The sequence below is a fragment of the Camarhynchus parvulus genome, chromosome 1A, assembly GCF_901933205.1.
Source record: "Camarhynchus parvulus chromosome 1A, STF_HiC, whole genome shotgun sequence".
NCBI classification, from domain to species: Eukaryota; Metazoa; Chordata; class Aves; order Passeriformes; family Thraupidae; genus Camarhynchus; species Camarhynchus parvulus.
Window position 1 is genome coordinate 20956354 of NC_044586.1, and position 21640 is coordinate 20977993.

At 50.8% G+C, this 21640-nt stretch overlaps 1 protein-coding gene across 2 annotated transcripts; it reads left to right on the forward strand.

Moving 5' to 3' along the window:
- The first annotated feature begins 351 nt into the window (after positions 1–351).
- On the forward strand, positions 352–21485 carry TOM1 (target of myb1 membrane trafficking protein). 2 transcript variants are annotated; one of them, XM_030959783.1, is made up of 16 exons: positions 352–447; positions 7937–8021; positions 9764–9842; positions 10008–10157; positions 10270–10404; positions 10653–10799; positions 11731–11847; positions 12296–12429; positions 13064–13097; positions 13656–13764; positions 14767–14887; positions 17236–17311; positions 17717–17779; positions 19471–19530; positions 19864–19900; positions 20006–21485. In XM_030959783.1, exons 1-16 carry the CDS (start codon positions 396–398, stop codon positions 20152–20154), a joined length of 1548 nt encoding a protein of 515 aa, XP_030815643.1. In that variant the 5' UTR covers positions 352–395; the 3' UTR covers positions 20155–21485. The 2 variants fall into 2 exon arrangements, with proteins under 2 accessions (XP_030815643.1, XP_030815644.1); XM_030959784.1 differs by lacking the exon at positions 17717–17779.
- Positions 21486–21640: the final 155 nt, after the last annotated feature.

Sequence of the window (21640 nt, forward strand, 5' to 3'; positions counted from 1 at the left end):
CGGGAGTATCGGGAGTCCTTCCTACTCACACCGGGCTATGGAAAACTAAAACCCCATCGCCACAGGCTCTCCGGGCTTTGGGCATCGCTCAGGCTCGCGGGTGTCCTGCACGGGCTCGGCGTGGTTGCAGAAAGCGGCGGCGGCTCTTGGCGGGAGCCCCTCGGTTCCTGCGCCCGGGGCTAAGGGCCAGCGGGACCAGGGACCGGTCGGCTTGCACACGGCCCTACCCCGGCAGCCGCCCCGCGCCTCCCTCAGCCCGTGGCACGGCGGGGCCGGTCCGGGCGGCGGCCGGTGGCGTCACAGCGGGGCCCGGCGGGGCCCGCCCCGGCTGGCGCGCGGTCACGTGAGCGGCGGCGGCGGCAGCGTCAGCTGATCGCGGCGCGGCGGCGGCGGCGATGGACTTTCTGCTGGGGAACCCCTTCAGCTCCCCCGTGGGGCAGCGCATCGGTGAGAACCGCACCCGCGCCCCCCGACCCTCCCCGCGCCCCCGCTCGCCCGTCCGGCCCCGCGCCCCCGGGGGCGTCCGCCGGACCCTTCCTCGGGGAAACGCCGGCCCCCGCCTCCGCGGCGGGACCAGCAGGCGCTGGCCAATCGGGAGAGAGTTCTGCTGTGACTGACGGGTGCTGCCAACCAATAGCGAGCGCGCAGCCCGAGGCGGCTCCGTCGGGGGCCCCGCCAGCCAATCCGCGCGCGAGGGGGTCTCGGGGTGGCGAGGTGAAGTTTGCTCACTTAAAGGGGCCGCAGGCCGGTGGTCCGCGCCACGCCCCCCCGCACCGCCGAGCCCCGTGATTGGCTTGGGGCCATTCCCGCCCGCGCCTCTGCGGGGGCTTCGCGGAGCTGCTGATTGGCTGGGCTCCAGCGAGAGCAGCCTATCGCGGCCGGGCGGGAACGGGGCGCGTGAGCCGCGGCGGCATGAGGGGCGGCCTCGAGACCCCGGGGCTGTGGGACGGGGTCAGTGAGGGCTGCGGGAACAGCGGGGCTGAGGGGACAGCGGGGCTGTGGGACGGGGTCAGTGAGGGCTGCGGGAACAGCGGGGCTGAGGGGACAGCGGGGCTGTGGGACGGGGTCAGTGAGGGCTGCGGGAACAGCGGGGCTGAGGGGACAGCGGGGCTGTGGGACGGGGCCAGTGAGGGCTGAGGGGACAGCGGGGCTGAGGGGACAGCGGGGCTGTGGGATGGGGTCAGTGAGGGCTGAGGGGACAGCGGGGCTGAGGGGACAGCGGGGCTGTGGGACGGGGTCAGTGAGGGCTGAGGGGACAGCGGGGCTGAGGGGACAGCGGGGCTGTGGGATGGGGTCAGTGAGGGCTGAGGGGACAGCGGGGCTGCAGGGACAGCAGCCTCAGGCTGGGCTTGCCCAGTGGGACCAGTGTCCCCTACCCAAAGGACTCAAGCGCTGGGCAGCTGGGGGTGTTTGCCCACCCTGAGCGTCCCCGCACTGAGGTGTGGGAGAAGCAGTGCCTGGCAGGGCCATGCCCTGGCTCCTGCAGCACGAGCTCTTCATCTGGCTGTGGCTCACAGCATGGAGCACCAGCTCCAGCAATGAACACAGCACCTACCCTGTGCCCTGGCAGGCCCGCGGGCACAAGGCGTCCTGCAGTCCCTGTGCTCAGGGCAGATGGGGAACATGGGAGAAGGATGTGGCCTGAGAAAGTGGAGCAGAGATGCCACAGTTAGAAGAACACCTCAACAGCCATACTGGTGTCAGAGCAGGGATGTAGCTCTTAAAATGCTTAGAATGAATACTCTCTGTTCCCATGTTGTATTGCCTAAGAGACTTGAAATTATGCTTGAAGGCTGATGCCTATTTAAACTCTCCACTTGTAAGTTTATGCACTTGCTCATTCTTGCTGTTCACTGCTTGTCAGACCTGTGCTGTTTGCTGTGAACATCTGGTACCACATTCAGTCTTTTTGGTGTCCTTGCATGGATGAATAGAAGGCTGTGCCTAGGGTGGAAACAGAGCAAGCAGCTGCTTTAATTAATGCTTTTAGTATAATGATTTTAGAGGCTACCCTAACACTGTCCCAAAGTGTGTCAGGGGCATTGTGATGTGCCACTCTGGTGTTGGGACAGATAGGTGAGATCCATTACAGCCAGGTGGTGGAAGGATCATCAGGGAAGATTTTGCGTTATCAAAGTCCTCCAGATGATCTTCAACATACCCCCAGAACATCACATGTTTCATCACATGTTCTAGGAGAAGCCATCTCCTGCCCTTTCCTGAATGAATGCTCTTTGTTCCCTCAGTGAGTGTATCAGATATGTCCTTGTGTTTGGGTAGAGGCAATCTGAAAGTTGCCTCACAGATCTTCTGGTCAGTTTAGTAACCAGATTGTAAGTGGGTTATACCTCTAGGCTTTGTTTCAATTAAATAAGGGATTCCCAAGCAACAAACCAACAGCAAAGAAGAGGAAAAAAGAAAAGATATTTCAAAAGTGTCCAAGAGGAGGTGAGAAGCAGAGGTGTGATTCTAGGGAGTTCTTACTGGGGATTATGGGAGTCCAAAGAAGTGGAGGAATTACAGCGTATGAGAAAGGAACTCTGGAGGACTTGAAAGGGGTGGTGATTGAAAATGTGAATATTTTCTCCTTTTGAACATTGCCTATCAGCATCCTGGGGATGTGGATAAATGCTATCTTCCCTGCTTAATTTGGGACGCAAACATGACTTCCCCAAACTCGTTTGGTAGGTCTGTGTCAGCTGCATGTCCAACCCCTGACCCTGATCACCAAACCTGCACAGTGCTGCTGCCCTGGGCTGACTGCAGAAAGATAATGCTGCATCCTTGTAAATTATTTGGGCAAAGTCACGTATGCTTGATATAGCTTATAAAGTCTAAAATAGCTTTAGATGAAGGCTAAGGAAAAAAAAGTCCTCTGTGGCCACTGCAGCAATGTTCTCAAATTCCTTCATTAATGTTAATCTAGTAAGACCCATTTATTTTGCTGACTAGGAAAGCAATGCTCAGATAATCTCAGTGATCTGTCACAGAATGAGTCAGTTGCAGAGGAGTAGGTTTTCTAGTTTCTTACTCACAGTTCTGAGATTTAGTCACAAAAGTTGCCTCTCCTGTTTTTGCACTGTGATGTCTCTTCCCAGGAGGAATACAGACTCACTTGTTTCTGTTGTGTGGTGAGTTTTTTTAAACACCAGTGGGAAAATTTCCAAAGAGTCCTAAAGTATCATAGTTCAGATTCCCCTCTGGAAAGGGAAATCCACTATGCCTCCATCTAGGAGCTAAGGGAAGCTTTTTTTCCATTTTCAAAATGGAAAATCTAATTCTAAGGAGGTGAGTTGTCTTTAAGTGAGAGAATGGAGAAGAAACCACCAAGTGAGCTCTCTCCTTACCCTGGAAGTCTAAAATAACTAGTAATTATAGCAATACCAAAAGGGACACAGGCAGGTTATTTCAGTGAGTGAGGGCAGGCAAGGGATAGAAGTAACGGTGTAGCACAGAGATGACACAGATATTTTTTATGGATGGGGGTTATTTTAAGCATGAGGACCAGGGAAAGTCGAGACTGTAAAGAGGGAGCAAGTAAGTAAGGCTCCTGGGTGAGGAAGAGGCAGATGCAAAACAATATACCAGAAAATCACCACAACCTTTTGGATCCCACCTTGCAGGTGTTGCTGCACCCCTCTGTGGGCTCTGTGGGTCCCTGCAAGGTTGTGCTTCTCAAAAAGGCATTGCCTTGTCTTCTGTTCCTCCTCTGTCTGGAGGAAAAGGGGAAAACACAGCAGTTGAAGAGTCACTTGATCCCTGAGAATTTGAGCTGATTCACGGGAAAGGAGCAGGAGTTCAGAGACACACATACCCACACCACTGTGTCAGCGCAGTCTGTGTCCACCACTGTCCTTGAATTAGGTTTGGAGCCATATCTCTGGTCTCTCTAGAATGCACACTGTGCTCTCAGGCTTTGGGGGAAGAATACAGCTAAATGGTGAAGTCCTGACAGAGCTGGTGCTGAAGTTCTCTCAAGGGAAGTAAAAGCATGAGGCTTGTACAGGATGCTGATTTGGGCCTGTGAGTTTGTGAACTGAAATGAAGTTGGAAGAAGGGACATCTTGCATTGTTTGCTGCTGAGCCTAAGCTGTGTCATGCATTGAACTGCTGGTGTCCTCAAACGCCTGCTGAAATGGGTGAGAAGGTGCTTGATGCTTTGCTGAGGAGCTTAGAGCCAGCAAGAAGCACTGCAGGGAACACTGTTTGAAGGCTTCACTTGGAGGAGGGACAGAGCATATCACAGGCAAAGGATTTCTGAGCAGCATCTGGCTGGTTATGAGTGCTTCAGGTCTGGGGTGGGGAGCAAAGGGAACAGGAGCCTGCACAATACCTTCTGTCCCTGGCTCCTGTACTTCCCCACACTTCTGCAGTGCCAGTGTGCTGCTGCAGGGACAGCTGAGTGGAATCCCCAGCTGCACAGTGTGCTCTCCCCTGCCACCAGGGCAGACACAATAACCTTGAAAAGAAGCAAACTTGTGAAATGTACTCGTAGCACAAAGCAGTGTACAGCTCCTTTGTGCCAGTTATGCCAATGTTTGGAGTTCTTCGTTATCAGCTGGTTCCAAATAACTTTTATCACCTAGCTGCAGTCAGCAGGAGCACATCCAGTGCCATGCAGGAAAAGAGCCCATTCTCTGGTTCAACCCGTACCACTGTCCTGCGTGGTTCTGGGTCCATCTGAGCAATTTGTGAGGCAGCAGACTGGAATCAGACAAACCCCAATGCTGTCACACCCGGAGAGCCGGACTGGCTGCCACAACAATGTGGCTTTGGAGCAGCCCCATGAAGGGCCTCCTGTGCATTCAGCAGCCAGTGGTTTGGGGCTTGGAGGGGGAATGGCATTCGCAGGCTCACGATAACCTCTGCCAGGGGAATTCTCTGCTGCAGGTCAGGCTCAGCTGGTAACACACACAAGTAGATGCTGCCTGATGACCACCAGGCAGAGTGCTGGGCATGTGGCAATGCCCTGCCTCCTGTGCTTGCTCTTTTTAGGGACTTGTTGCTGTCCCCAGCCATCCCAGGCTCAGATTTCGTGTGGAGCAGACAGCTCATGTGCTAATTACAGCTCATGAAATGGGGCCAGCCACCCTGATCCTTCATGTGACTAATTAAATTTTGTTTCCTTCCCTTCTGCAGGCTTTACAGAAGGGCAAAGTTCAGGATTTTGGAGAAAACTCCATATCTTACTAGGTTTGGACAGCCCCTTACAGCTTGAAGAGTGCAAGGAGGATTAGAAGGGCATTAGCTCCAGCTTTCCCAACGCCACCTAGGCCAGGCCTTAATTTGTACTAGGTAAATTCAAGCCTTTTGTCCTTGGAATTGCCTCAGGGTCACATTCCTGTTTTCCATATGCTCTAATACTGCTCTTCCAGCTTTGCATTTTGTGACCCTGTGTTGTGTTTATGGCAGGTTTGCTGCTTTCCTGCAGCTCTCCCTTGATGAGTGTATAAACTGGGGTGATGGTAGCAGGATGGCCATGATATTGTGGGGTAACAGGGGCAGGGTGTGTCACTTCTGAGGAAGCCCAGTTTTCCCCTAAATGGCCAGGCAGGTGGAGGAGCACACATGGTTTATTTACATTCCTTTCGGAAAAGCAAACCTGCTGCTTGACCTTGGCAGGATTGGTGCATTTGAAGGGAAAGGGTGGTGGGGAGCAGGTCACAGCGTGCCACCAAACATTGGCAAGTGACGAAAGGGTGTTGGCAGATTAAATTCATGTTTGTGTACAATGCGAAAGAAGGTTGGGGAGATTTGAACAGCAAGGATTGGTTAAATGCAGGTTTTATTTTGTCCTTTGTTTTTTCTGTAGCTCAGAGCTTCCAAGCAGGCTCAGCCCTGTTCCCAAGTTGTGGGTTTTTCCTTCCATGTGCAGTGAGAAGAGTGGATGTAGACTTCACTTCCAGCAGAGCAACCCCTGTGTAGTGGATTTCTGTGATTTATTGCCAGTGGCAGCGAACAGTGCAGGGAAACTTCTGGCTTGTTCAAACCATGATGTGTCATGACCAGGGGATCCCAGAGGAGAGTGCAAGTGAGGGGGGCTTGGTGACCACATGAGCCAAACACATCAGACTGACCTGAGCTGCAGCCTGCCTGCCAGCACGGCTGGTGTCCCAGGGCAGGAGGAAACCTGGAGCTCTGTGCTGTGTCCTGATCCCAAAGGAGCCCCAATGGAAAATATTTTCCCTCATGTGTTACGAAAGTTTCCCCCATTGGCTGCTACATGCCCTGGTGCACCAGACATGCCTATTGCCCTGGATGTATTCTCCACCAGATCACCCAGTGCAATTCTTCCTCCTGTGCCTCACTGAGGAAGCTTGGATCTGCCAGAGATCAGGATCCCTATGTAAAGTTAATACTCAAAGTGACAAAAGTTTACCTGAATCAAGGAGCCTTAAGGTTATTCCAGTAATAGCCAGAGCTTTAGAAAGGTGGAAGAGCATCAAGAACAGTCTGCCACTCTCCTTCCCTGTCTGCCCTTTTCCATCTGGCTGTGGCCACAAAGTCATCAGCATAATTACTGTGTAATCAATGCATTCTGTAGCCAACAGAAAAGGTGGTGGCTGGATTGTGATAAGATGCAGATAGCTTCCCACTGTGGTGTGCAATCTGTGGGAGGGACACGTGTATAAGAGGCTGCATTGCACGGTGCTGTGAATAGCTCTGTGCCTGACCCTAAACAAGACATGATGGATGTGCTTACCCAGGCAGGAGTTAAAAAATCTTCTTCCTGTGTTATGGCCTTATCTCATTACTGTGTGAATGGGCATTTAATTTCATTCCTACACAGGGATCATTAGCTGCTGGGTCAAAGGCAGAAAAAGGCAGCTCTGCAGAGGAAAGACCTCTCTAAAGGGGTAGAGGATTCACAGCAGCGAGGGAGAGCCACAGATTTTGCAGGGACAGCAGTTTTGAAAATGCAGGCATTTCTGTAAGTACCTTTCTGGGACTGAGCTCTCCTGAAGAGCACCTGGTAAGTGCTGAACAGGTCTGGCCAGTTTTAATTCTCTTGCCCCCGTGCTAAGTCAAGTGTTTTGTAGGATGAGAGAGCTGGAAAGGATGGTTTTTGTCCTCTGCTTGCCATTTGCTGTGTCTGTGTTTCCCTGTGGTCTTGGGAGTGCCTGGGTCCTTCTGGCCCCGCTGGCCATTCTCTACTGGTGGTGTCCCTGAAGGCATCAGTCAAAGGCATGGCTAGGACTGAGACATGGATGATTACAGGGTGGAGGCACTGGTGCTCCCAGTAATAGCTGCTCATTTCCCAAATCTCTGCCTTGAATAAATAACATCAAGGCTGACTGAGGAATTCCTAATTAAAGGGGACACAATCAAAGCTGGAACAATATTGCTTCGACTTCAGCCTGCAGTTTGCTTCTGCCTACACTCCCTAGAGGCCAGAAGTTCAGGGGAAAGGTGTAAATATTAAATGAGAGAAACCCTGCTTTGGTTTTCTATGTTTGCTTGTTTGTTTCTATACAGCTGGTGTACAAAAAAAAAGGGGACTGATTCTTTTGTCTCCTTATGTGGTACAAACCAAGAATTGGAGCTATGGCATTAGATCTGTATCAGGGTGAGCGGGCTGAACTCAACAGTTTCTGGCCTTGCAGTAACAAAGCAAATAAGCCCCCTTTTCCTTAGCTGTGGAGCTGAAGTTATGCTGAGCCCCTTCTCTTCATGTGCAGGACACCAGAGGTCACACAGAATGTGTTTGTGTGTCAGTAGCATTGGTGGCATGGGCAAAGCTGGGCACCCACCATCCCAGCAGTGTGCTCTGCCATGGTGACACCTAGTGGGGAGCACTTGGTGACCCAGAATTTGCATATGAATTTGCCTCCTTACGTGTTGTAGTGGCAGCCAGGGAGAAGCAGGCTGGGGTCTGGGGTCTTGTGAGAGCTTAAGAGTGCCGGGGCTGCTCTTCACCTTGGTTTCTGTTTTCCAGAGAGAGCTACCGATGGGTCCCTGCGGAGTGAGGACTGGGCTCTCAACATGGAGATCTGTGACATCATTAACGAGACTGAAGAAGGGTAAGGGAGCTGGCAAGGGCCCATATCCAGTGGCAGATCGCTGAATTCCCTGTAACACCACATCCCTGGGCTGTAGGAGTAGTAGCATGCACTGCTGGAGGTAATAAGCTAGGCTTCCCTGCAATCCCTGAGACAAGACTCTGCTAGGAGACCTAGAGACGTAGCAAAGCTGTCAGAGCATTTATTAGATGCTTCTCTATAATCTTGGTGAGTGCCAGGAGCCATTCAAACAGGCCTTCAGGGTCCCCAGACAGCCCTCTGTTCAAGCCCGGCTGCCTCCCATCTCCAGAAGGCATATTTGCATTTCTTCCACTTTGATTTATTCCCCCTTCATACCCTTCTCTTTCTCTCCTCTGGGAATGTAAAAATCTAAAGGCTGGTGACTGAGAGAAGAGGGGAAAATCTCGGGCTGCTATTCAGTCTTCTTACTGTGCCAGTCTTTCTTGGGTTTCTTCTCAGGTATTTTCATGTACAGTCACTCAAAAACACACAGAGTGGGTGGGGGAGCTCTTGTCTCCCTCTCCCTACAGGGAGATGTTAATCAATCTGCCAGACTTGTTAACTCAGGAGCTGGGGATTTGCCAGTGAATTCAAGGGAGAATGCTCTTTCTCACAGTGGAGATGTCAAGAGCAGCATGTAAAAGGAAGGTGCTACATGGAATAAAACATGATGGTTTCACTCCTGCTGTCCTACCCCACAGTGATGTTGACAGAGGATTAGCAAGCCCAGTTTTCAGCTTCACATGTATGGAAACAAAGTCAAACACCTCTACTTATAGATCTGTCACCACTCCTTTTCCACTATCCCCACAGTGCAAATACACCCGTCTCTGTCCACAGTTTTCAGGCCTGAGCTGTGGCCGCTTTCAGGTCTGGGCACCTGATAACACAGCTGGACAGGCTCTCCCATTGTCCTGCTAATGCCCATCCATTGACACCAGGCTGCCCCACAGGCCAATACACTTCTCCCCTCCTCACCGAGTCAGTGTCTCCACCCCACTTTTCTCCTCCAGCACCGCTGCTCTTCCAGCTCAGCTTCTCTTCCTGTGCTCTGAATCTGGTTCATTTGTGCCCTCTTAAGACCACAGTGGACTGAGACCATGGTGTTTCTCCCCTCTGAGAATGGTTTATGAGGGCCTGCTATGCTGTTGCTCTCTTACCCACCTGCCCCATACAAGCAAGATTTTGCCAGTGTGTCTCCTCTGCAGCTTTTGAGCCTCATTCTCTCCGGGGAAATGTTAAACATCTCCTTTTTGAGTAACACAGGAATTGCTGTAGATTGGTCTCTCCTTCCTGTTTGTAACCCATGCCAAGCTTTTCTGTGATCTTCTCCTCTTCAGTCTCTCTGCCATGGGATTTTGCTCTATCCCTCAGGAGTGTGTTTCTAGCATTGTTTTTACTCTGTTGTGCTCTGAACACCTTGAGCTGTTGCAGACATCAGCACGGAGGCCTCTAATTTCAGTAATAGCACTCAGGGACATGGCTTAATGGTGGACTTTGCAGTGTTAGGTTTATGGTTGGACTTGATGACCCTAAAAGGTCTTTTCCAACCTAAATGATCAGCCAACCTCACTCCTCTTGCAGAACCACAAGCAAAAGCTGCTTTACCAATCACTGCTTCAAGCCATCCTGAAAACATGGTGAAGAGGGACACCCACTGAGTATGAGGCATCCAGAACCTGTGGCTGTTTTGCTTTGCCTCAACCTTCTGATGATCTTTCTTCATCTCATTTCTCCTTCAGGCCCAAAGATGCATTCCGAGCCATTAAGAAGAGAATTGTAGGGAATAAGAACTTCCATGAAGTTATGCTGGCTTTGACGGTGAGCGGTCAAGGCTCTTTCTCTGCTCTGTGATACCCTGCTGTAAAGCTGAGTGCTGAACACAAGTTTTAGCACACATGCTGAACAGACTCATGTCCCTAAAGCCAATAAGGCTAATACATGAGGACAGAGAAGGCTACAGCTAATGGTTTATTGCCTTTGAAGGTCCTGGAAACCTGCGTTAAGAACTGCGGCCATCGTTTCCACGTCCTTGTGTCCAGCCAGGACTTTGTAGAAGGTGTCCTGGTGAGAACAATCCTGCCAAAGAACAATCCACCTGCTATAGTGCATGACAAGGTGCTGACCCTCATCCAGGTGAGCCAAGAAATGTGAGCATCTGCACCAGTGCAGACAGTGTGTGTCTTTAAGTGTTTATACAGAAGGCTGTTGTATGTGCCAATGGGCTGTCCTGTATCTTTCTCCCCAGTCCTGGGCGGACGCCTTCCGCAGCTCTCCAGACTTGACTGGTGTCGTTGCTGTCTATGAAGACCTGAGACGGAAGGGTTTGGAGTTCCCCATGACTGATCTGGACATGCTGTCACCTATCCACACACCACAGAGGGTATGGGAGCATTGCTGAAGAGAAGAATGTTGGGCAGCTGCTGTTCTGGAGCAATGAGGGGATTTCAGGAACTCTGTCTTAAATTTAGGGGGTTTTTGGGTGGTGAGATGTGAGAAGCTCCAGGACAGCCAAGAGCTGTTGGGACCAGGTGGGGAGCTGCCATCAATATTTCTCCTCTAGTTGCACTGTCCTGTCAAGTATGTGTGTCTAACATTTCCTTCACTCTGTCACTTTCCCCATCTTTGTAGACTGTGTATAGCTCCAACTCTCAGTCTGGACAGACCTCACCTGCAGTCAACTCCCCTCAGCAGATGGAGTCCATCCTCCACCCTGTCACCCTGCCCCCTGGGAGAGGCACATCCAGCGACGCGCCCATCACACCCACACCAGAGCAGGTGAGTTGGACACAAGTCCCAGGATGTTGCTGACTCTTCCTGTGTTTGAAGCTATTTCACAGACATTGTTCTGGGACTGCAGTACTGGTCCTGCCCCAGCCTGTGTCTTCAAGGAGCTGTTCCTCTAAAGCACAGTCCTTGGAGAGCTCCCCAGAGCTCCACTGTGGTCACAGTGATGAACTGGGATACTGCAACCATGGAGTGCTTACATTTCCCTAAGACAGGGCTGCTTGCAGGTAGAGGGAAGTGGAGTACATGATGCCTCCTTATGATCTTTGTTTATCTTGCCTCACTGCTTACTTTATATGAATCAACCTTATCTGGCAATGTGGCTTCCAAAGGCTCAGGCTTCCTCACTTGTTTCCCCATCCTCTTTTCTCCTTCCTCACCCTGACTTCATACCACACCATGTTCAGCACCAAACCCCTAGCTGTCAGTATTTTGTGTTCCCTTGCAGAACAGAGGGTAGAAACAGTTCTAAAGAGGCTCAGCAGTGGCTTGTAAACCAGAGGACTAAAGCTTCAACTGCGCACTTAGCTGAGGCTCTCCTGTTGAATAGGAATTAATTTTTTCCCCTCTCTTACACCACTTTGGAAATTAAACCATTTAAATGGCTACCACATGGGAGCTGTTAGCTGAGGAGAGATTTGAATCATACCAGCAGCCTGTGCTGGCTATTAAAAATCAAGGCTAGACTGGCAGCTGAGATTCCAGGTGAGGGCCTGGCATCTGCTACCAGCAAATGAATTTGATGGTAAGTCATGGAAGGGTTTCCTGCTGGGAGCTCCTGACAGCTAGAGTGGTGACAAATGAACTCCCCGGTGGCTGTGAACAGGCATGCACACATGGTGCCATTCCCTGCCTTCAGAGCTACCTCAGCCATGTCCCCAGCCTGCCCTGGCAGAGCTGTCACTTCAGTTTGCCTTTGCAGATCGGGAAGCTGCGCAGTGAGCTGGAAGTGGTGAATGGGAACACAAAGGTGATGTCGGAGATGTTGACGGAGCTGGTGCCATCCCAGGCTGAGCCTTCTGACCTGGAACTGCTGCAAGTGAGGAACCCTGGGCAGGGCGGAGGGCTGGCACATGCAGCACAATTTAGCAATTACTTGGTGGACTGAGGCCCAATGCATGCCAGGTGTGGGGAATGACTGAACAGTTTAGTGTGGGGCTTATCAGGGAGTGAAGGGATAAGGAAGACACAAGGATGGTAGAGTTTCAGTGGTGGATCACATTGCCAAGGCTGGAATTATTTCACAAGGGAGCTTGTAGTCCCCTAGGGCCTTTCTTTCTGGGTGATGTGTAATACAAAAAGCATACACTTATTCCATGTAAAGCTTAGACTCAATTTACCTCTCACACCAATATTTGTTGCCCATCAACAGTTCCTGATAGATCCCAGTAGCCTCTGGAATCTGTGTTCCAGTCAGAATACCAAATTTGTGAGTGCTCGGCCGTAGTGTGACCTTTGTGAGTGGTGACTTGCCCTGCTTTGAACAGGAGCTGAATCGGACATGCAGAGCCATGCAGCAGCGAGTCCTGGAGCTGATTCCCCGTGTCCTCCATGAGCAACTCACTGAGGAGCTGCTCCTCATCAATGACAACCTCAATAACGTGTTTCTGCGCCATGAAAGGTACCTCTCTGCTCCCCTCTCTTCCCTGCTCTCCCACAAGACTTTACTGCCCATGAAGGCTGCCTATCCCATCCTTCTGATCTGCCCAAGAGTATAATACTCGAGATGTATCAGTCTGTATCATCCATCTTTGAGAACAAAGCCAAATGCTCTCAATTTTTGCTGACTGAGTCCTGCCCCTTAAAAGCTGCTGTGTAAGTTCCTGATGGGGTATAAAGATGTCCCTGTGGCATAACCCAAAAGAAGGAGGCAACTGCATGGAAAGAGCTGGTTTTCTAGCTCTGAGACGGATGGGGACAGAAAGAAATTGCCAGATGGGATCAGCACTGCTTTTTTTTTTTTCCATTTCAACAAACACATCTTTGCTAGTTCATCCCCAGATGAACTGTAAGGAGAGCTGTTGGTTATGAGTAACTGTGGAAGATCCTAAGAAGCTTTCTCACACCACCTCTCAGGAGACATCAATTCTATGGGTCTTGCTTGGGTAACTTGAGGGGAAATTGGGCCCTGAGCCATAGTTCCCCTTTCCTAGTGGGTAGGAAAGGGCAGACTGTGCCAAGTCTTATAAAAAATCTCTTGGGCTATGGTGAATGAGCCCACACTACTGAAATGCATCCTGTCACCTTTCTTGCAGGTTCGAGCGACTTCGGACAGGACAGCCTGTTAAGGTAACTCAGAGCAACTGCCCCTCTCTGCAGCTTGGTTTGCATCCTGCAGGTCCAGCAGTGCCCTGCTTGGGGGGGACTTGGAGGGAGGTTCAGTGTGCCCCACTTAGAAATGGTGGGCTTTGCTTTCCCAGCCAAGCTGGGAGCTTTCCCAACCAAGCAGAGCACCTGGTACATGGGACACTCCATTTCCCACTGCAAACCTCTCCTGCCCTGCCCAAAGAGCTAGAGCAAAGCGGCAGCAGTTATAGTTATTGAATAATGAGATTCCAATTCCCATATGGGCCTACTCTGAGCACTACCCTGTCCTCTGAACCAGCATTCACCCTACTTACTGACATCCAGCAGAGCTGGGAGGCTGGCTACCCAGGCATATGCTGCCCTGGGACACTATTCCTAGCCAGTTCTCTGATCACTGTCCCTCTTCTCCCTCTTCACAGCTGATATCTTTCAATAGGTGCAGAAAGGTTTTCCTCTCCACTATCAATGAGCTAGGATTGTAGGGTCAGGGTATGCAAGCTTCAGAAACTCTCCACCATCTTCTTTTTTCTTCTTCCAAAGGCACCAAATGAGGCAGAGAACAGCTTGATTGACCTGGGACCCAATACTCCTTCAGCACTGAAACAGCCTGAAGTCACCAGCAACCTTTCCTCTCAGCTGGCTGGAATGAGTGTGTTGCTATGCGGTTTTCCCCTCAGTCTTTCTCCTGTGCTGCTTTGAAAATCCTTTCCTGCCCTTGAATCATCTCCCAAAATTATTTAGTCAGATTCCTAGCGTAACCTAGAGAAATGCCATGTGTTTTCAACTAACAAACTCATGAAGAAACTTGTATATGCCCCAAGGCACTCAAGCATATGTCTTGGCATCCTCACCTCACATATTGCAGGAGGTGGCCATGACTTAAGAAGGATCTCAGCATTAGTCTGTGGGTAAGGACCTGGCCTTCCAGCAGGATTGGGGATAAAATTGCTCCTTCTGCAATGCCTGGCAGCATTGCCTACTTGCCTCTCTTGCTGTGTGGTGTCAGGTTCACCACTGAGGTCTGGGAGAAGCAGAGCAGCTGAAGCTATGCTGCAAAGGCAGCCATGAGCATCTTGGGCCCAGGACCCAGGATTTGACAGGTTGTTTACTCAAAAAACCTGAGGGGTCCTGGGAGTTCTTCAAGACATACCAACAGCCTACGTAGCACTGCCTGGATGCAGTTGCAGAAAATCGGCACCAGACTGTTTTTACAGACAAGCCAGCTGGGATATTTTTCAAGTCAAGTGTTTTTCAGATGATGCCTGAGTCATGAAAATCCACTCATCTGTCTCAGAGGTGCTTGCCCAGAAGCACAGGTTATTTTCTTCCAGAGGTTATGGAGCAATTCCCTCCAGAGTTGTCTAAGATGGTCAGGAACATCTAGCCTTCAGCATCAGTAAATTGATGCTGCTGCTTCTGTCTGAAACTGAGTCAAAAATATCTACTGAGTGGGCAAAGAAATAGCTTCTGTTACTTCACCCCCGACTGCACACATGCATAGACTGTGCTGCAGCTGGGGAGCAGGATGGAGGAGTGGGGCTAGAGTAGTTTAGCCTGTTCTGATGACAGTTTTCCATCCAGCACTCTCCATGCCCACAGTCCTCCATTTACTGTTCTATGCTGCCTGCTCACCCTACTCTCTCTCCCACAGACCTGGGCTCAAGCAGTGTGAGTGCAGGGCTGCACTCCCTCGACACTTCTGGCAAGCTGGAGGAAGACTTTGACATGTTTGCCCTGACCCGTGGCAGCTCGCTGGCTGAGCAGCGCAAAGGGTGAGTGGAGCAGCTCACTCTGTCCTTTCTGCCTTCTTGCAAAGGACGAGGGCTCAGGGAAAATGGGGCTACACCCTGACCAGCAGCAGTTCCTGGGAGACAGCAGGATGAAACAGAAATGCAGTCTTCACACACACAGTGTTTGTAGCATGAGCTCTGTGCTCCCAGTCCTTTTTCCTGCTTCCATCATCTCCCCTTCATGGTGGGCTCTGGGTATGGTGAGAAGGAATTGGTCTCCCACATGTTCTGGGAGATTCAGTGTCTGGGAATGAAGGTGTGAAGTGGGACTGGCTCAGTTTTCTTGTTTGCCTCTGAACTCATGTGTCCTGACTGGGGTGATGTTGAATTTGGGAACTGCTGAGTACTGATTCAGCCTAACAGACAGAGTATTGAGCTGGAGTGCAGGAAGAGCGCAGTCAGTTGTGGCTTGCAAAAGGGCACTGTTCTGTGCCTGAGCTTCCCTGTTGGCAAGTGGGACCGATGTTTCTTCTTCCATGGTGCGTTTGAGATTCCTGGTGTAAAGCACTAAGAACTGGGTTTCCATAGTGCTGGCTGAACTAAAGAGGCCTTCTCCACTGCAGAGTAGATTCCTGAATCCTTGTTCTGGAGGAGCTGACAAGAGGTGTGCTGATCAGATTCCCTGGGTTTATAGACTGTGGCTGATCTCACGCTGCTTTGGCTGGCAGAGCCATTAACTGCTCTCCATAGAGTACCAACAGTAGAGCCCATGGGCCCATCACTGCCTCCAGCCCTCCAAGACCAGTGCTCCTGCACTCCTGCAGCCACTAGAGTGCCTTGTTCTGCAGCTGGCCAGTAGCAAGTTAAGGTCTCTTACACGTGTCAAGTTCAGGTCTCCTACTGATGTCTCCTTCCATTCCTTTGCCTCACACTGCTTCTGGTAAATGTGGTGGGGAAACCCATGGCCTACACATAACTTCGTGTGTTTTGTCCCTGGGTTTCCCCACCGCTTTTACTGTGGGTTGTGCTGCCTGAGGACAGAGGCAGTCCAGCACAAAAACAGTTGTATCAACAGCACCCAGTCTGGGGCTGAAACCAGAGCCACTGGTATGTGCTCAGTGCTGGCGTTCTGGACAGAGGTGGAATTGTATCCTCTCTGCTGTAGCACAGTCCTTAACAGGCTGAGGCTTATGATCTCTGCACAAGTAACAAGACATCTTCTATTTATTCCTGCCTGCACTTGCACTCCTGCCAGGTAACCTCTAGTGGCTCAGGTTTCACATTTCACTGCAAGCCTCTGCTCTCAGTGTCTCTCTCCACTTGAACAGACCCATTGCTCTACAGTTCCTGAACAGGACGTGCTAGCAGAGCCTCTGGGGTTTGTTTTTGACCCCCCCATGCTTCATGTGTGTCTCAGTGAGGCAGTGCTTAAGGCACTTCAAGCCTTTCCTGCCATTTTTCCTCATCAGTGGCATGATAGCAGCACTGTACTTCATCCTGGATGCCATTGTCCACAGCGGCCCCTTCGCTGATGAGCACTTCTTTGAGAAGTTTGAGCAGCGGTGGCCCAAGCCCCTGGCCCCCAACAAAAACAGCTCCACTTGATGGTCTGCTGGATCTGTGGGATTGGGCCTGGGAGCAGCTGAAGAAGAAACTTGTGGAGAGTTTCTGTGAAAGGCTTCATTTTCCTAGCATGGAGAGTTTTCCCCGCTCAGCATGGATCAAACGGTGACGTGTGGCATTGTCATGTGCAGTAGCAGCCTAGAGGGGATATAGGATTGGGATGAGGGAAATTATGGGTGAGACATGTCTGTGTGTGGAAAGAGATTGCTGTGATGATGCATTTGGAGACTTGGAAGCAACACTAGGCTCTTCTGATCATCCAGTCTCATCTATGGCCAGCATAGCCAGTGAACCTCTGCCACCATCACTTCTCACGTGGTATTAGTTAAAGAGCTGGTTTTGAGCTGTTTGTGTCTGTGAAGATAGGTGAGTATGTAGGAGAGGGCCTGTTGCTCAAATCCTTCCTGAAATATCTGTAATATTCTGGTCAGTCTGTGTTAGTTTTTTCTCTTTATAGTCCACCCCAAAGAAGGTAAGTGTTGTGGTTAATACACCTAGCTCTGTAAGTCTGTGTCTTGGTTTTCATATAAGTCCTTGTCATCCTTCTGTCACTGTGCCAGGGCTGTCCTGTTGTATCCCACAATGTTCCAGTGAGTAGATTAGTCTGTTTTGTGGTGGGCTACACCCATAACAAGGGCTTTGCACACCTTTCTAGAAGCTCTTGGTAGCAGAATGACAAGGCATGAAAAGTTGTGCAGTCATTTAGGAGTTCCTGCTCTTCACCCTCAGGCATCTCATCAGCCTGTTGTCTCCCTCTCTGCTTCCAGGGTAAAGTACGAAGACCCCCAAGCCACCAAAGGCCTTGCTGGTGCCCTGGATGCCCGGCAGCAGAACACAGGAGCGGTAAGTGGCCACAGCTTTTACTGCATCACCAGGAATGGGAGTAACCTCCTGGCTCACCAAGGAAGTAAGGGTGCTGTCTGTTGGGAAAAAGTCAAGTGATGATAACTCCCAGTCTCCACCAACCTGCATTTCCTAGCTGGGCTGCATACCTCATTCTTTAAAGCCCTGAGGTGAGGAACTGTGAAAAGTCTGGGGTTGCCTCAGGCAGTTGAAGGATGTCCCTCCCCGAGGAAACTTCCACCTGGAAATGTATGTTTTATTCCTCTTCAGCAAATTTCCAAGTCCAGTCACCTTCTCTCTGCAATCAGAGAAGTAGGCCACCAGTATTAGTATATTCTTTCCCCCACCTTAACCCCGCTGCCTCCCCTCTCCCTCACACTGCAATGCAGACTCTCTGTCATCCAGGGGGAGTCTGGTGCCTCTAGTGATGGAGCCCAGCTGACAAAGTGGATGATGCGTCAAGGAATGGTGAGATCTGAGGTGGTGGAGGGCCAGCAGGGAGGGAGGAGGCTGGGGCTGCTGAAACAGAAGCATCACTGGCACAGCACATGAGGATGCACAGCAGACATCAGCAGATACTGCTAACTGGAATGGAGCAACCCTGGGCTGGGCCAGTAGTGGAGACTAGGCTTGGGAAGGAAGCAGGCAGTGTGCCAGTCCTTCCTCAAGTAAATATGTGTGTAGGAAAAAATCCTAGGAGCTCTGAGGCCAAGAGAACATGTGCCACTCTGAGCTAGAGGATGGCCTGTTTTGGGGCGGGTGTCTGAGGCAGAGGCAATAGCTGGTGGCATCATGTGGGTGGCTGCTGCCATTCATTCTCCTTGCAGTCTCTCCTCCTTAACACAAGGTGCCTTGTTTGAAGGAAAACACATTCTGACTTTAACCCTGTTGAAGGCCTCCTCCTGTAACTAATGATTGAGCTTTCAGGCATTTGAATTTGGTCTTTTGGCAGCAGGAATTCCTGCAATTACATTCTCTCAAGCACACAGAGGCTTTGACAGCTCCTGGTCTGAAGCTTGTTAGCCTGTCTTCTGGTAATGGGCACAGCCCAGGCTGATGTCTGCTCTAGGAAGTTTCCCCACATGCTGTACAGTTGGCTTGAATGCACTTCTACCCCAAAAAGATCCTCTCTGGGCAGGCAAAGCCAGTTTGCCTCGAAACTTCCCTAATCTCAAACATCATCTTCCGTTCCCATCCATCTGCCAGCTGTGATAACTATCTGTGCTTGCTCCCTGGTTTGAGGAAATCTGTCTTTGGTATGAAAGTGTTGCTCTTTTTCTTGGTCTTGGTGTTTCCTGAGGGCAAGGGAGCTATATATATTAGAAAACTAATAAATAAGTTCCCACAAATACTCTCTCATTCTTCTGCTTGGGGAGCCTCTAGCAAGGATTGCTTCTTGCTCAGCTTTGTTCAGGAGCTCGTGACTGGAGAAAAGGATCTGGAGTTTTGAATCACACTTTGTTTCTTTCAAGGTTACCTCTGCTACCTCAGCAAAGGAATATGTCTCTTTGCTGTTTAAATTGACCAGGGCTATGAATTCTTCTGAGCTATCCTCATCCCTACTGGAAGTAAAATTTAATTGTAGATTACTTCCTCTTTGATGAGTCCGTTTCAGTAGTTTGGTGTGATATCAAATCCTGCTGTGCTCCATGATCATACCAGGGAATCAGTTCTTGGCAGGTGTCTTTCCCCCTTTGTGTGCTGTCAGACCTGGCACCTCCAATATCTTCAGCAGTGCAGACTTTGACATCAGACTGTCACTGGTTTGTAGAGGGAGAAGGTGTAGAGAAATGCATGTCTCTTGTTCTCTGGCTGCCTACACAAGCAGACAACTTCCACCTACTGGGTCCTCACCAAAAAGCAAAGTCTGGTCCAGTCCTAATATCCCAAAGCCAACCACCAAACCACAGATGCTTTTAATGGCATGTATCCTGGAAACTGCATGTCTGGGCATGGATGGGACAGAGGAAGCAGGTAAGCAATGGCACTGATAGCTGGGAGAGCTTTGCAGTGGCACCAGCTGGATTTGGATGGGCCTGAGCTGACTGCACAGTGGAGCGAGAGGCTGAGCTTCTGAGTTGGGCTTTCTTTTTGCATAGTGGATTTACTGGAACATCCTCTATTCTCTTGGCCTCACTGCCCTTTTTTTTCTGTCCCAGGTACCAGTTCCTCAAGCCAATTTCATGGAAGACATAGAAAAGTGGCTCTCCACTGACGTGGTAAGTGAGGGGCTGCCTTCTTGGAGCCAGCAGTCCTGCTGGAGTTTCCTGTGGGGCTGCACTTCAGGCAGTGTATAACAGCACTGTCATCGCTGAATGTGTGGCACAGACTGCTGGGAGGGAAGGAAAAGCTAGGGACATAGGCTTTGGGATACCACAACAGTATCATCAGCCTTCTGGGAGCCATAGCTAATGAACTGAGGGCCCCTCCAACATGTCTGTACCATGGAAGTGGGGGAAACACTGTCGTGTCTCTCTGTGTGCAAAGAATCACATCTGTGAGACGCCTTTACCCATCTTCCTTCTAACCATGCCCTTCTCCTTCTCTGCTAGGGAGATTCAGAGGATCCAAAAGGTGTCACCAGTGAAGGTGAGATGTGCCAGCCAACCCTTGTCTTGAGCTCTTCCTGGCAGCACCTTGGCTCTTCCACAAACCTCCCTCTTTGCTAATGCTCTGCTCTTCTCTTGCCGTCAGAGTTTGACAAATTTCTGGAAGAGCGAGCAAAAGTTGCGGACCGCCTCCCCACTTTGTCCAGCTCCTCAGCAGGGACATCTCTCTCCCCTCCTGCTGCCAGCCATCATCAGAAGCAAGCAAAGGAAGATGATGCTATGTTTGCCTTGTGAATGCTATGGACTGGTGTGCTGTGGAGCAAGAGGCTGTGTGTGCTGTTTTGCTTGCCTCCAACCAGGGGCCAGCAGAGGAAGGACTCTGTCCCCTTCCTCCATTCTCTTCCTGTTTTACCTTTGAGTTGTTTTTATTTTTAAGCTGCTTTCAGACTTCAGATAATCTTTGTTGTGTTTAGGAATATCATACAATAGACTTGTAAAGGGGGTTTCAAAGCTGCTAGAGAATGTGGGAGTTCAGTGGGCTTTTCTTTTTATGGTACAGAGTGGGCAAAGCAGAAGAAGCTCCGGAAGAAGCTCCCCCATCCTACTCTCCAGTGAGGTAGTTAGAGATCTTGCCCAAGAAACAGGAGAGGCTGCAGTCTGCTGCTGAAATCATTCCTGCCTGCCTCTTTCCTCAGCCCTCCCAGAATGTATCTCCAGCCCTCTGCCTGCCAGTGTTAGACTGGAAAGCACGGGGATGTGAACCATTACTGGTGGCCGAAGAGGAACACTAATAATGGTAGAGGGACCCTGTTGCTCTAACCTCTCTTGCACAAGTGCTTGTGGTATGCAACACCTTCCCACTCACAACCCCTTTTCCTCCTTGCCTCCCTTTCCCCATCAGTTTATCCAGAATCCTGCCCACAGCCCAGATGTTTCCATTGCATGGCAGCCAGTCGTCCAAGCCCTTGGCAGCTCACAGGACTGCAAGCAGTACCCCAGGCTGAAGGGGCTCTCTCCCATGGGGTAGGATGTGCCTTCAGCAAACTATTTGCAGTTAATTTAATTCTCCATTATCCTACTTTTATCCCAGTGCGATCCTACCTCCCTCCCTCCCTTCCACTGATGCCTTCCATCACATTGTGCCGTGGTGTGGGGAGTCCCTCTGAGCCAGGCCAATGCTACAGACTCCCTCGGGATGGCTGTGTGTGCCAGGGTCACAGAGCTGCATCCCCCTAAAGCAGAAGGCCCTTCCATCCGCACTGTTACACCAGTGGGAACGTGCTGGTGCTGCAGAAGCTTGTTCAGCTAGTGAGCACAGAGGGGAAGTGAGACATCAGTCATCTCATGCCAGTAGAAGAGCCCTGCAGCAGCCAGGAGTTCATCTGCACATGGGGGAAAAAACTCTTCAGAGCAAACTGCACACGCTGCCCACTTGTAAATGAAAGCCAGGGAGGAGGGTGCCAAGCTCAGGGCTCCTGCTCGTGGGATTTCTTTTTGAGCGTGGGAGAGTTGACTTTTTTACTGCACATTAAAGGAGCAAAGACTTGAGCCTCCCTTGAAGGCATGGTGTGTACTGTCAGTGCTGGTGTGGGGAGGGGAGGATGCTGTGGGGAGAAGAGGGATGAAACCATGCAGCCACATTTGCTCTCCATGAAAAGGCAAGGGCACTGGTGCTGAGAGAACAGCATGGGGGCTGAGGGTGCTCCCTGCTTTTTACTACAGTCTTGTGGGGAGGTGATTACAGGCCATCTCAAAATAGCAAGAGGGTGAGCTACCTCCT

What these genes read in the sequence shown, in the direction of transcription:
- TOM1 (XM_030959783.1), top strand. Translation starts at nt 396, where the DNA reads ATGGACTTTCTGCTGGGGAACCCCTTCAGCTCCCCCGTGGGGCAGCGC. An exon ending in ATTAACGAGACTGAAGAAGG is followed by an intron (nt 8,022 to 9,763) that starts GTAAGGGAGCTG and finishes TTTCTCCTTCAG; the next exon opens with GCCCAAAGATGCATTCCGAG. An exon ending in AAGTTATGCTGGCTTTGACG is followed by an intron (nt 9,843 to 10,007) that starts GTGAGCGGTCAA and finishes TTGCCTTTGAAG; the next exon opens with GTCCTGGAAACCTGCGTTAA.